Raw genomic sequence first — 14,821 nt, forward strand, 5'->3', positions numbered from 1 at the left:
GACAGGAGATTCATCAAATTTATTACCTCTTAATAAACTTGCCCACAGCGTCTGAAGATATTAAGTGCCACAGGATTCTTTGTATATCTCTTATTTGTAGCTATGTAGGATAATCAATACACCAGAAATTAAGGTTCTAGGTTATTTCAAGGTTTATGACGTGGGAAGTTAGAGGTCATTGGGGTGAAGCACTTCTCATTTGTGTAAGAACAATTTCCCTAATTGCTTGGGTAGAAATACAGGGCCATTACTAGATATGAGTAAAATGTCAAGGAATCGAGATGGAAGTTACATATAAACTGATGGTTTATGAAAATACTTGCCACACTGAACAACACGTGACTTTAAGAGAAATGATTAGTACTAGGGCTATCTGTTCATAATCCTTTTCATAATCTAGTCATTCTCACAGAATTAAGTCCTTCTTACATCTCCAAAATATCATTTGTTTACCAAAACTCTTTTGCAAATTTTGTTTAGTAACTCACTACACAAATAGTCCAGAGAGCTTTTGTTTCCTAAATGAATGACCAAGAAGTCCACCTAGATGGGAAATATATATACACACAAACACACACACACACATATATACACACATACACACACACACACACACATATATATACGTATATATATATATGTGTGTGTGTGTGTGTGTGTGTGTGTGTATATATATAGCCCACCTTGATTGGAAATATATATAGGCACACACACACACACATATACACACATATGTATACATATATACATATATATTACACATAATATATATGTCTATATATGTATAATCTCCAATCTAGGTGGACTTTTATATATATAAAATCTCCATGATTTTCATTTTCCTGAAAACCTGTAACAAATTATTCTGCCCTGTGCCACGTATTTTAACTATTACTATATGGCAACTACAAGGACCAATAACCACAAATTTTCACTCAGGCTCACTGTCCAGTGCCCATGAACCCAAGCCTAAAAGATTTGATTTCTCATGTATACTGACAGCGATACAATGATCATATCACAGGGTTAATTCTAGCTCTTGTATTTGTAGCAAAGGACTAAACATAAGTTAGTTTAGCTAAGAACGTGATTTTTAAATTGAATATAATATAATGTGGCATTTTGATCTGTAATTCTGGTAGGAAATAAAAAATATGGACAGTTTGAAAATCAGAGGCAGAATGAAAAATACGGGTTTGTTTTTTCCTATGCCATCTACTTAGCGGACCATTAAAGTAGCATGGTTGTTGTAGAAAAAACAAGCCACTATCCTCTTTGGGTGTTTAAGAATCCCAAAATATTATGAGGGCAATTTGTATAGTGATTGATGAAAATAAATAGCTTATGTTTCCTTTTTTATTATGAGGACAAATAGCAAGTGTGGGAGACAATTGTAGAAATGGTATGGCATTTTGGTAAGGCATGGAAAGAACAGTATGTAACTATTAGCTAACATATTTCTGTAAATACAAATGAAACCTTAATGCTCAGGACCAAGGATTATTCTACTTTGACCGATTTTGAGACTTCTTAAAAAAGCCAACAGTCATGACAGTTGTCACCCCAATAAACTTTAATTAAAATAAATAAATAAATAAATAAATAAATAAATAAATGAGGGGAAAAGCCAACAGGAAAAAAAAATATTATGTAATGTTTTATTCCAAAATGTATACACTAATTTTTCCCATCAGAATATTCTTCTTTAATTAGAAATATGTTATCACATACTGAAAAATCATCACTACACACTGACTGTATTGTTACAACATTACCAGTTAGCTTTTATGATCTGTTATATTGTAATATGTTAGCGAAATGTAAATTTTGGAAGTCATTTCAGTTTGCTGGAGGCATTTAATTATATCATATACTATATATGTGTGTGTATATATATATGTATATATATACATATATATATACATATATATATATATATATATATATATATGGGCTATGTTTCAATTTTTTATTTGTTTGTAATTTATGCCTTGCCTGCTTCCAAAAAGTGATTTCAGGCAGCTTATTTTAATTATAATTATATTGGCTAGCTTTTTGCAGCGATGTTCCAGATTTTCTTCCTCACTCAACATAGCAGCATACATAACTGAAAATGGAAGTTGCTTTGTTCTTATTCTCATGGCTCATTTCAAATTCTGTGTTTTGCAGAGATTAATATTATGTGGGCTGGACACCAAACACACCACAGTTCTGAAGACTATAACTTATCCACAGCACTCAGACAATCTGTCCTGCAAATATATACTTCCTGGGTAAGTTGTATGAAATTGAATAAATGTGATGATACAATTCATTTTTTAAAACTCTCAGCTGTTTTTATTTTCTACAAGTAAACTAATAGAAGGTGTTTTGCTAAAATGTTTCTTTCTCCCCTGTAAGGGTAGACGTACATGAAGCAAGGGGTGCTTTCCAATAGGAGTCTTTTTTTAACTCCCCAAACTCACCCTGAGGTATATAGCAAAGTGAGAAAAAGGACTGTCTTTTTTTTATGGGCTATCCACTAAGAGGTGTGATGTATAGACAGTGTATCTCAATTCAAATACATGCCAAAAAAGATTTTATTAGAAACTTCTCAAAGCAGTTTTTTAGAAAATTCAGTTCCCATTTCTGCAGGACCAAGAAATATCTACTTAAAGCCTTCATTTTTTTTGTCCACATATTAGAACAGTTAGTGTGATACTCAACAAAAAGTTTGGTTCTTCAGTATTTTCATAGAAGGAAATAACAAGTCTGATGAATACCAGAATCAGCCTCTAGTTCTGTTTCTTCTGATTCACCCTGCAAAGTTCTTCTACTTGGTAACAGCTCTCATCCTGGATTACCCCTCTTTATCCCTTGCTAAAATGTATGTTGAGCTAGAAAGTCAGAGCTATCGATGTGTAAGTGCATCCATCAATAAGCTAGTTACTAAGTATAAATTATAATGATCTGACATTAGTATGGCTCTTTATATTTTACAAGTTTCTCCTCTTAGGTACCATGTATTGAGTGCTTTCCTTGTGCCAGAAAATCTTCTAAGATCTTCATAACAACTTTAAGATATGAGCACCACTATAACTCTCATTAAATGATGGAACTGAGTCCGTAGTTAAGTCATAAAACTCATGAAGGGAGGGACGGAATCTGAACTCATTCAACCTGGCTGGTGGATCCCAGATCTTAACCTGTATACTACATCCTCTTCTATGTGCCTCTGTATCGTTTTTCACTTCTGTTCTCTCATTTGATCCTCACGAATAAGCCCATGCCATGCTAGATCAAGTGTTACTAATATCAGGGAATTGAAGATCACTGAGGTTAATTACGCAGATTGTAAGTGCTAAAACGCTATGTTTGAAACCAGATGCCTAATAGCCAATAAAAGAAAAAATTATACTGACTGGCATGTGTTCTAACCCAAACAGCAAAATAGGCAAAACAAAACTATATGCCAGGATAGTACTAATGCACTTGCTGAAATGGGTATTAAAAGAAATCCACCCCTGCTCCTGACACCATACACTTGTGTTACAGCTTGTATTAATTTCTTAGGGCTGCCATAACAAAGTACCACAAACTGGGTGGCTTAGAACAACAGAAATGTACTGTCTCACAGGCCTGAAGGCCAGAAATCTGAAGTGGCCATGGTCCCTCTGGAGTCTTTAGAGAAAGAGCTGTTCTAGGCCTCTCTCCCAGGTTCTGATAGTTCCTTGGCTTTGGGAAGTATAACTTCAGCATTTACATGGTAGTCTCCCTGTGTCTGGGTCCAAGTTTCTTTTTCTTGTTTTATAAGGACAAAAGTCATGCTGTATTAGGAGTTCACCCTACTCCATTCTGACCACATTGTAACTAATTAAATCTGCAATGATCCTATTTCCAAATAAGGTCACACTCTGAGGTATTAAGGGACAGGATTTTGAGGTATTAAGGGATAAGATTCCAATAGATGAGTTTTGGGAGCACACAATTTAATCCATAAATTGCTCTAAGCAATAGAGATGGAAAAGAAAGGATATAGGAACACACACACACACACACACACACACACACACACATACATACATACATATTTTTTCCATCTCCTATAGCTTGTGCTGAAAGTCTGGGTTATTAAATGTGGAAGAAAATATGACTTATTTCACTGCTTCATAGTTCCAGACTGGTCTAGGACTCCAGTGAACAGAGGTTAGAATAGGGCCTGTGATGGAGAGAAGGGATACTGTCCACTCTCTCTTCTTAAGAAATAGCTGCATTAATACAAACTTTTATTATCCTGTACAAAATAGGGTGAATATCGGATCTATTAAAACTATAACCTCAAAAATCATTATTCACTCCTGATGTATATATTTCTCTTTGCGTAAAGATAACTCACACCTCTGGTGGGTGATTATGGGTAGGGTATAGCTGTATTTGAAGTTGCTCCAAGAAAATCAGTACAGTTAGTATATTAATCATCCGAGGAATTATCAAAGGAAGTTGTTATCAGAGCATCATTGATTTCAGAACTAGACGAAATCTGGAAATCTGGGAGATGATATATTTAAATCATAGACTTTAAACGCTACAGAATGAATCTCAGTGGAACCCCCGACATCACGCAGTGGGTTGGAACTGAATCCAGACATCTCAGTCCCCAAGTATGGTCATCTCTGTCCTGGTTTCACTTGTGTCTTTGCCCCTGTTTAGTCAATGCGTCCAAAGTTACCGATTCTTGAAAATCTAGTAAGTGAAATGCAGGTTCACACCCCTGTATTGCAGGGATAAATTCCCTTTGCAACCGCCTATCATGTTACCAAGGACATAGAAAAATATGGTGAATAAGGAAATGAGTATTGGAAATGCATCATAAGCTGCTAATTTTCTTTTATTTTTGGTGGGGGTGATTTTGTGGGGATGGAGAGGACAGGCAGCGCGGGAAATGAAAGGTAGGGATTGCAGATCAGCCTGGATTCCTTTCTAGAGTTTGTAGGTCTGTTTGAAGATAGCAGGGGTGGTTTCAGGGTCTGCGATAGTTAATACTCTGTGATAGGTCTTTCTGGATATTAAAATCAAAGAGCAGTCATCAGGTCTCTGTTTTCTATGACTCTTTTGTAAGATTCTTTTCATTGACACTGCTGCATAGGGCATATAATTTGGTAGTTGCTAAGGTAACAATGTATTTTAGAACAAATACAAAATGGGTCATGTCTTTGAAGATAAAATTGATTTGTGAAAGGAAAAGCAAAATTAGCTCAGAGCGCTTTTCTTGATATTACTATGCAAATTAGGGTGGCCAACCTGCCATTTAGTCTAGTTAAACATAAGAATTCAACTTTCAAGAATTGCTAACCATACATTTTGCATTTTTTAACTTTGTTTTAAACTTAGATTTAATGTTACTCCTCCAAAAGAGATGAAATTGATGAAGTGGCATTTAAAGTGAGGCTTATTTATTGTATACTGAAACATATCATTTTGAATGCTACTTCAATTTTTTATTACACATCTTAATTAATATAATTCCTTAAACATGATAGTCTCTCTACTTTGTAAATAATAAAATGTGTCTAGACCTATGGATATTATGTAATATATAACAGTGCAGGGATTAACATTTTGTTTTCTGCCAACTTTATAATAAAATACCTGAATGCTGCAGTTTTATATTGAAAACATAGCTACAGAAGTGCTTGAAAAATAAAAGAATGGGATATGTCAGAGGAATACAGGAGCCAACTTGAGAGAGCTCCCAATGGCCAAAATCTGGAACAATTTGAAAAACAAAATACATAACATACTGTGGAGTTATAAATGAAAGTATAAAATAAATGTCTTTGAGGTCAGTCCATAGTAACATAGATAAATTACTGAATAAATAAATAAGTGGGGACACATATGTGAGAGACAAATTCCCTTAAAGAATTACAAATAATAAATGTAGATGCTGTGCCCCGCTAAGGATGGAGCTTAATGCCTCCCTAACCCCTGCCCTTTGAGCGGCCTGTGCTCAGTAAGTTCTTTACTAAGAGCATGGAAAAGGGACAAAGGAGGGAGGGATTGGAGTGGTAAGGTAACTTCAGAGTGGAGAAACTTGACAAACGCAATCTCAGATCAAAGTTAATATCCTTGATGATGTCTTGTTTGTAGCATGTACCCTTTGATCAGATGTGATAAGAATGTCCTTTCACCTCTGTGGTCTTTGTCACCAAAACCCTACCCCCAGTCTAACCTTGAGAAAAGACATGTGTCCAACCCAAATTGAGGGACGTTCTACAAAATACCTAACCAGTACTCCTCGAACATATAAGGGTCATGAAACACAAGGATTGTCTGAGAAACTGTCAGAGATCAGAGGTGGCTATAAGATACAAAGACTCAATGTCATGAGATCCCAAAACAAAAAAAAAAGAAAAAGAAAAAACACATCAACAACTAGTGAAATATAAATAAGGTGTGGAGTTCAGTGGCATTTAGTTAATAGCGATGTAACCAAATTTGGCAATGCAACATGTAATACGTTAGCAGTAGAGGAGCTGGGTGGAGGGTATGTGGCAAATCTCTGCACAATTTTTGCATCTTTTCTTTAAATACTAAACCGTCATAAAATATGTGGTTTATTTAAAAACACAATTACATCTGCAAACCTATATTTTCATACTTGGAGCCACTGTACATGATATAACAACTTTAGAAAAAATAAACTTAGAATTCACCCATTAACAACAGACATTGATTCCTGGGACCCCTAGAGTATCATAAAGGAGAATGATTCAGCCAATGCTATTTTAAGTTAGCTTTTGTCCTAAACTAATTTTTTTATTTTTCCATTCTTAATCCTTCAATCCATCACCCATGGTGACCTTTCTAGAATGCCAGCTCTTAATAAGCTAAATTCCTCTGTAACTTTGAGAAAGAAATCTCATAGAAGCCTTATTATATGCAGAGGTAGTCAAAACTTGGCCCCACCTCTCTCCAATCTCATCTTCCACACTCTCCATTGTCACCCCATCTCCTATGTAACAATTAATTTTCAGTTCTCTAAATTTACTTTATCACAATGTCTTAATACTTCATTGTACATGCTGTTATCTCTGTCCGGAAAATTATTTCCCCCTTTATTTGATTGTCATATCCTTCAAAATTAAATCCATTCCTCTCTTATAGATGCCTTCTGAACTGTCCTCAGGTGGTTGTTTTTGTTTGTTTGTTCGTTCCACAAAACACTTGCATATCTCTAGTATAATACTTACTACTTTGCTATTGCCTTTCCTGCCAGCATGTAAAGTTTACATGAGTCTATTTTTTCACTGCTATATACTTAGTATATATAAAGCATCTGATATAGTCAGTGTTTAATAAATGTACATTACAGAGTAAATAAAATAAAAAAGTTTTATAGTTTTCAAAATAAATTTTCAAAAGAAATATTTGCTAGGTTAACTAGGGTAAGGCCAATATGAAACTGATAATGGCACCATGTGTAAAATAATTTAAATCTGTCATTCATTTAAATATTTTTGATTTAATAGATTCCCCCAAAATTAGAGCATACGTGAGTTATTTACTTTTAGGAATGCGTATATTTTTAACATATTTGTCATATATGAAGCTAATGAGTGGGAAATAGTAACCTTCAATAAGCTAAGTATTTCTCCTAAAAGCATGGGAAATTAATGATAAATACATTTAATTGAAATAGCTGGATTAAGTATTTTTTTTTTTAGCTCTGCGGTGTCTCTCAATCTTTAAAATCAATATATGTAAATATATGATGATCTTATTTTTGAGAATGATTATTTTACAATATATTAATTAGATTTAGAAACATTTGAGAGCAATTCACTAGGAATAATGAAGTCTGGGTCTCAGCCTGAGTGATTAACTGCCTTTGCCTCTCTGAACCAATCGGAGTTTCAATCCCAGTGATTTTGTACATTAAATGGGGCAATTAATGTTTGCTCTGCCTTTACATATTGTTATTTTGAAGATTGCCTTAAATAATGAGTGTGGAAATTCTTTGAACTATATCAATAAATCAAGTATGATTCACATATGTAATATTGTTTTTATACATATAAGACTGTAGAGGAACCTTTAGTGAAATCTCAGATCATTTTATTACATCATACTCCCTGCCAAACTACAGAAGCAAAGACTATTTTTCAATATGTGGGAGTTAGAGTTACATAAAGACAAATGTGAACAAATAAAGACACAAGAAACTAACAACTTTGATGTAATGCAGCCAAATGCACTGGGAATAAAATTCTCATAACTCTTATGTCACAGAAGGAAAGCATGCCCTGAGCCCCCCTATGGAGTAGAGAAACAAAACTTCTCTGAGGACCTTGCCTCAGAACTCTAAGGCATCCCTTCACCACCTTCAACCACCATTCAAAGACAGCTTATAAGACACAATTCTTGTCCTTATATTAAATAAATGAAGCCCTCTGCCGATTTATGTCTTGACCAGTTTCAGAGCCTTGATTCTAGATGCATCAGGAAGATGGAATTATTCTGTAAGCTTGCCAAGTAGTTTTGAAATTTGGTAAAAGTAAAATAATTCTCTGATTTTCATTTTTCTTTACATTAAAATCTGATTGTCATTTATAGCCCCAATAGTGAACGATAAATAAGGATAATCATAGTAAAGAGCTCTACATAAAACAGCATTTTCTTATTGTCACTGTGAAACAATGTACAACTAAATGGCTAAAATATTCAACTACTTTTACATGTTAATGTTCTTGTGTTGAGATGGTAGAGCCAGTCATGGTGGCAGAGGTTGGGGATATAAGGAGAAATAAGACATGAGCTTCTGTTCTTAAGGTGATCACTTTCCTTGGAGGAATTCCAGCAAGTTAGCAGCCATTGTAATACAAGTTGTTAACATTTTAGAGAGAAGTGATTGCTCTTATTAGCATGGTGGATCAAGGGGAGCATTACAGAAGAAATGGTGCTGGAGCGCAATTTGTACGAAGAGTAGAATTTTGCCATAGATGAGGTAAATGGAACCTTATGTAGAAGGAGAATGTGAATACACAAAATTATGAATAAAGTATATAATAAATTTGGGGAATGGAAAATAAAATATGTGGTATGTGAATTAGTTTGCTGGGACGGCCTTAATGAAGTACCCAAAATTGATTGGCTTAGAACAACAGAAATTTATTGTCTCACAGTTCTGGCGTCTAGAAATCTGAGATTAAGTTGTCAATAGGGTTGGTTCCTTCTGAAGGCTGTGAGAAAGAATGAGCTTCATGCCTCTCTCCTTTTGGTGTTTTTCTGGCTATTTTTGTGTTCCTTGGCTTGTAGATTCAGCACCCCATCTCTGCCTTCAGGGTCGCATGGCTTTCTTCCTATTTGCATGTCTGTCTCTGAGTCCAAAGTTCCCCTTTTGATAAGGAACCCAGTCATACTGGATTAGAGCCTCCCTTAATTACGTCATTTCAACTTGATTAGCTCCACAAAGATCCTATTTCCAAATAAGATCACATTCTGAAGGTACTGGGAACCGAGGGCCTCATACATCTTTTTTGGGGATGCAATTCAAACCATAGCAGTACGAGTATGCCAAGAATATAGGATGCATGAGAAGGTGGAATGGGGAAAGAGGAAATGGATACAAGCAAAGAAATGGGAACAGAAAGATGGGCCTAGATTGCTTAAAGATGAGGACTTTCTAAATAGAAGCAAAACCACTTATTCCAAGCCTAGAATTTAAGGAGATGTGTTTTAAGGACAGAGATCAGTACTCTATCTGCAACCAAAAGGTTTGGTTCTGTGTCATTACTAAACATAGACTTAGGGAATGTGGGACAGTGTACTTGATTATTCAATCTTTAGTTTCTGAATTCCAAAGGAAAAAAAATATTTGTCTGAAATCATAAAAATAAGTGAGACTCAGATGAGTTCAGAGATTAGTAAAGTTAAACTACTTTATTAAAATAAAGTGGACCTGAGTCCTGGAGCTCAGAAGATTTCTTTTCATTTCTTTCAAAGTAATTATACACTTGACTTCAACCATTTTGCTTCGCTGCTTTACTCAAGGACAGCTCTTCCTTCTGAATCTCTGCTTTTTCTCCTTTTGTCATGCCTCATGGCTTTACTTGCTAGTTCGTTCAACCTAAGGTGCTTATTTTCCATGACTCTGGAAATCGCAGTTCACCTGCCCTGAAATCTACACACCGTGTTTGAATCCAGTCACCCACCTACTTCACTCCCACCCCCAGATTGTGGAGTGCCTGAGTGCCCTCTAGCACCTGCTGGGCAATTGGATGCCCCTCCATATATGGCTTCCAGATAAGGCTTAGCTGTCAATGCTGCTTACCACGCTGTAAACATGAGGTTTCTCCTTTCCTGGCAGAAGCCTTTCCAAAATTCCTATCTCCTCAAGATCTCTTCTCTACTGCTGCCCCTTTCTGTCAGACAGTGAACATAGTTAAAATGTCACAGAGATATGTGAACTTTTCTGGTTTTCCCTCTCCCTACTATCTGTTCAAATATCTTCATAAAGATTTGTGAATTCACAAGTTTACACGTTTTCTTACCTCTCATTTTACAGAAAATGATCACCTGAACACCTCTTTTGAGCAAGTCTAGTCCTTCAGTTGGTGATATTGCTCCTATCTTAGTTCCTTTCTTGGACCTTGTTCAATCAGCTACTCTTGTTTGTCCCTCTTCCTGCCATCTGCCTCCTTCTCAGTACACTATAAATATATCTTCATCTCTCACATTAAAAAACAAATAAACACATAAAATCTCCTTGCTCATCCACATGTTCTATTCAGGTAACACCCCAAGCTTTCTCTTTTCTTGTTCTCAGGGAGAGAAAGAAGTTACTAAATCCTACCTCTACGCCATTGCTTCCTTTGAGTGATTCTTAAATTTACTGAGGTGTGGATAACAGACCTACTGATCCACACCTGCAAATCCAGTATCATTTTTTCAGTTCAATTGATATTTGCACCACATATTTGCTTATTCAACAGCTTCCTTGGGATACATTTCAAGAACTCCAATACAATATTCCTTAAGTTGAACTTCCAACCTATTCTTCTCCCTTTCCACTCACTTGGTGAATAGCATTACTCAACAAACAAGCCAGAAATCTGGGTACCTTTTGATACTCTTCAGCCCTTCTAATCTTCTGTTTAAATTATTACCAAATCCTTAGATCTCTTGTATGTATTCTGCCTCTGCATCCCCATGGCTACTGCTGTGGCTAAATATGCAGGATTTTTCACTGGGCTATTAAAATAGATTTCAAACCCATTTTTATATTTCTTACAAGCTGAAAGAAAAAAAACAATAACTCTTCCCTCATAGCCTAGGATAAATCCAGTCTCCTTAGAATGACATTAAAAGGCTTTCCTCCCTGTTTTGACTGATGCCTAAATTATCTTTTGTTTCATTTTTCTTTGCCTGTGGTGAGTTCCAGACTCACACTCACCACACACTCCCTGATGAAAGCTATAGATTGTTTCTTCAAATGATTGTGAATTCCCCCATTACACACAAGCTCACACTTTGCTGTAGTGATATGAAGGGGTTTCATGGACTCCCTGAGATCTATCCCATGGTCCAAATCAGGCTCTTACCACTTCTTCCAATATCTTCAGCAATGCTGAACTACTTATAGCTCCCCCTAAATGCCATGCTGTTTCTTGCTTTGTCATGCTCCCTTACACAACTCCTGCCTGCCCCATTTCCTTGATGAACAGAATGAAACCTTCTGATCTTTTATTCATTAGCCTAAATTCACCTTTAGGCTTATCCTCATTCTCTCCTCACACCCACAGATGTATGGGTTGTTTTTCTCCTTTATGACCCTATTATATATTACTTCTATCAAAAGATAATAAACTAATCCAGGGTAGACAGTGGAATTTAAGGCTAAAGAAACTTGGAGTGAGAATGACATGGGTTCGGATACATAGCAGAAGTGGATATATTTGCTAATGTCCCCTGACCCAGGTACAGAGACTTTAAGTTTGAGGAAGGAAAAATTCCTTTGTCAAATTAGTACCATTTGAGGCTTTATGATGGAAGTGGCATTTAAACTGGTTTACAGACTGTCAAGAGTTTTGGAATACAAAGATTTGGAGGTAGAGAAGAAGATAAGTGATAATTCTTAGACCCGCATGACATTTACTAAGCTGCTTTCAGCTTCAGAAATTAGAAGCTTGATTATCACTAGATTCTTTTCGTAGTACTACATTAATCACAAGAAGTTAACTTTCATGTGATTCCTGTGACTTACTCCCTGACCTGTGTATTTCTTATTAGAAATGTGATTATCTGGAATTCCTGCTGAGTTCATTTTTCTAATTGTCAGTTCATCATTATATTTACTGATTTGTACTGTTTCATCAAATGTGTTTTTAGGAAATCTAATCCTATGGGAAATTCATGAAGAAAGTACTCTATGGGATAATAGGCTTGTGGTTCATATTAACACAGTAAAGTCTCTTAGAAATTCTGTGGTAAAGAAACTTCACTTGTTTAACTACCACTTCACAATTGATTTGACCATAGAACCAATCTCCTCTTCCATAATAGCTGTTACTCTGTCAAAGGACTCTTTCTTCTCACTTTGGGGAATTATAATGAACGATGAATATTCATCTGGTACGCACTGTCTTTCTACATAGAACTATTAAGCATCCAAGATTAGTTGTTTTACATTTTTATTCACATCTCACAGATTCCAAAATACTCCTTAACTCAAAGTACTTATATCATAGGTCATATATGTGTTTTAAATATTTTTATTAACCTGTATTGTGAGGCAGTTATTTTAATATATTACAAAAAATCCAATTACAGTATCACAGATCTTTTGGTATCAGAAAGATGACTAGATTTCAAATGACTGTCCCCTTCACAATTCCTTTGATGCCTAGAGAATTGTAAGCACTTTACGAATATCGTGGAGAGAGTATCATGGCTTAAAAGTGGATATCTTGAATAAAAGCCCACTATTCTTTTGTTGCTCACTAATCTAATTCATTGCTTAATAATACATTTACAAATAACGAAACTAATCCTGTTTGTTATGACAGTTGAGATTCTTCATGATTTGAGGTTAGAAACAAAAACTGAAAGAGTTTATGTAAATGTCCCATTTCTAATGCATAATCATTACTAAACATTGTTGAAATAATATTTGACCTAATTGAGAACAAAACCTTTAAAATAATTTAGAAACAAAATTGTGATATTCAGAAGAAATGTTTTTAAAATAGCATTTTGGAAAGGTTAACTCTACCAAAACACGAAATATGAAGTGAAAGTCAGATTCTTTTTATTCCTATTTGGTTGTTTAGCTTTTCATTTAATAAGATGTTTTCTTAAAACATGAAACCACTCTTGGGGATCAAACTCATTAGGAGAACACAGCAGACTGTGCTTATTAGTTGATTCTAACCAGTTCTGCAGTTTTAGCATAAGTTGTTTTTTTTTAAGGCAGAGGCATTTCCGTCTGTTAGGAAATATCGACCTTTAAAATTTGTTTCCGCCATGGCACCATATCATAGCCCCTTTCTTACTAACTTTGAAAAAAAAGGAGGAGATAGCTTGTCTTCAATAAACCACATAGAAACAAATTTAAAAGGCAAAACGTATTCTTTCCTGATATGAAATCATTTTCATTTATTATAATTTTATTTTATTACTAAGAATGCCACGTTATAATAGAGTTTGGGAGCTATCGAGATATAAAGGCACATGATCCTACATTTCTTATACTTAAAGAAAGTAAGTATTTGTGTTGTGTGTAGAAAACCTCTTTAAGTATAGGAAACACATCCAACCTTTACAAGATTAAAGAAGTAACACCCCACCTATGATATTTTAACTAGACAACATTAAATAAATAAAAGTCCAGTAGACTTAGCTTCAATATGTTTGCAACCTTATTACTATGTGGAAATTAATGTTGAGAAGTCAAATGTGACAATAAAATATGAGGAAGAAGATAAATTTCCTCACGAATAAGGTGTATCTGCTGAAGTATACACTCATATATTGAATCATTAGTAATAGCATATGTTATGTTGAGAAGTCATATGTGCAATTTTAAAAATCTTTTGGTCTTTCAGATATTCTATTCTCCCCTGGCCCTCTTCATACCACCTTCAGTATATGCTGTTCATCTTCAGTTCAATCTTCTCTACCAATTTTGGATCCACACAGAGGTAAATATTTTTTTTCCTTTTTTTCTTTTTTTTTAAGTTTTATACCTAAATAGTTAGCCTGAAGCAATGTCCTGGAAATCCACTAGCAGCTGATTTATTGTGTAAGAAAATCTTTGTCTGCCTTCTTTAAGGAGAAACATCTGTTCATTTTTATTCCTTTTTACTGAATATATATTGCAAAGTTTATAAGAAGCAATGAGGCCAGTTGGTCTCAATTAAATAAAACCATTTTTTGAACTATTAAGTACCAAAACATTTTAATACTTTATTCAATACAATATCTTCCTGTATTACAGTTTATTAAACATTGTTTGCCAAAAGATATTGAAATTAATTTCAATATAAAGATATAAATTTATATTTATAAATGTTATGTTTATAAATATATGTAATATTTATATCTGATATAAATATTATTTATAATAATAATTTATTTTATAATGTAATTTATACTTTATTATTATATAATGATAAATATTTAATTATGTATATAAATAGACAAAATATTTATACATCATATAAGTGAAGTCCTTGAACACTCCTTGAAAAAAGTTTAATGCTTAAAGAAATTATAAAAATATTTTTTGATTGGAAATCTTGCTTCAATTTTGGATTTTTATTTAAAATGCGTTCAATATATT

The 14,821-nt window shown here is 34.5% G+C and overlaps 1 protein-coding gene across 2 annotated transcripts in view; it reads left to right on the forward strand.

The window, feature by feature from the left end:
* AGMO (alkylglycerol monooxygenase) overlaps positions 1-14,821 on the forward strand; it is a 308,998-nt gene that overhangs the window by 107,422 nt on the left and 186,755 nt on the right. For both annotated transcript variants that reach the window (XM_033088864.1, XM_033088863.1), the window contains exons 4-5: positions 2,170-2,273; positions 14,085-14,180. In XM_033088864.1, the coding sequence (XP_032944755.1) occupies positions 2,170-2,273; positions 14,085-14,180 (200 nt within the window). The remainder of the gene's footprint in view (positions 1-2,169; positions 2,274-14,084; positions 14,181-14,821) is intronic.

Source organism: Rhinolophus ferrumequinum, chromosome 20 (assembly GCF_004115265.2).
Source record: "Rhinolophus ferrumequinum isolate MPI-CBG mRhiFer1 chromosome 20, mRhiFer1_v1.p, whole genome shotgun sequence".
NCBI lineage: Eukaryota > Metazoa > Chordata > Mammalia > Chiroptera > Rhinolophidae > Rhinolophus > Rhinolophus ferrumequinum.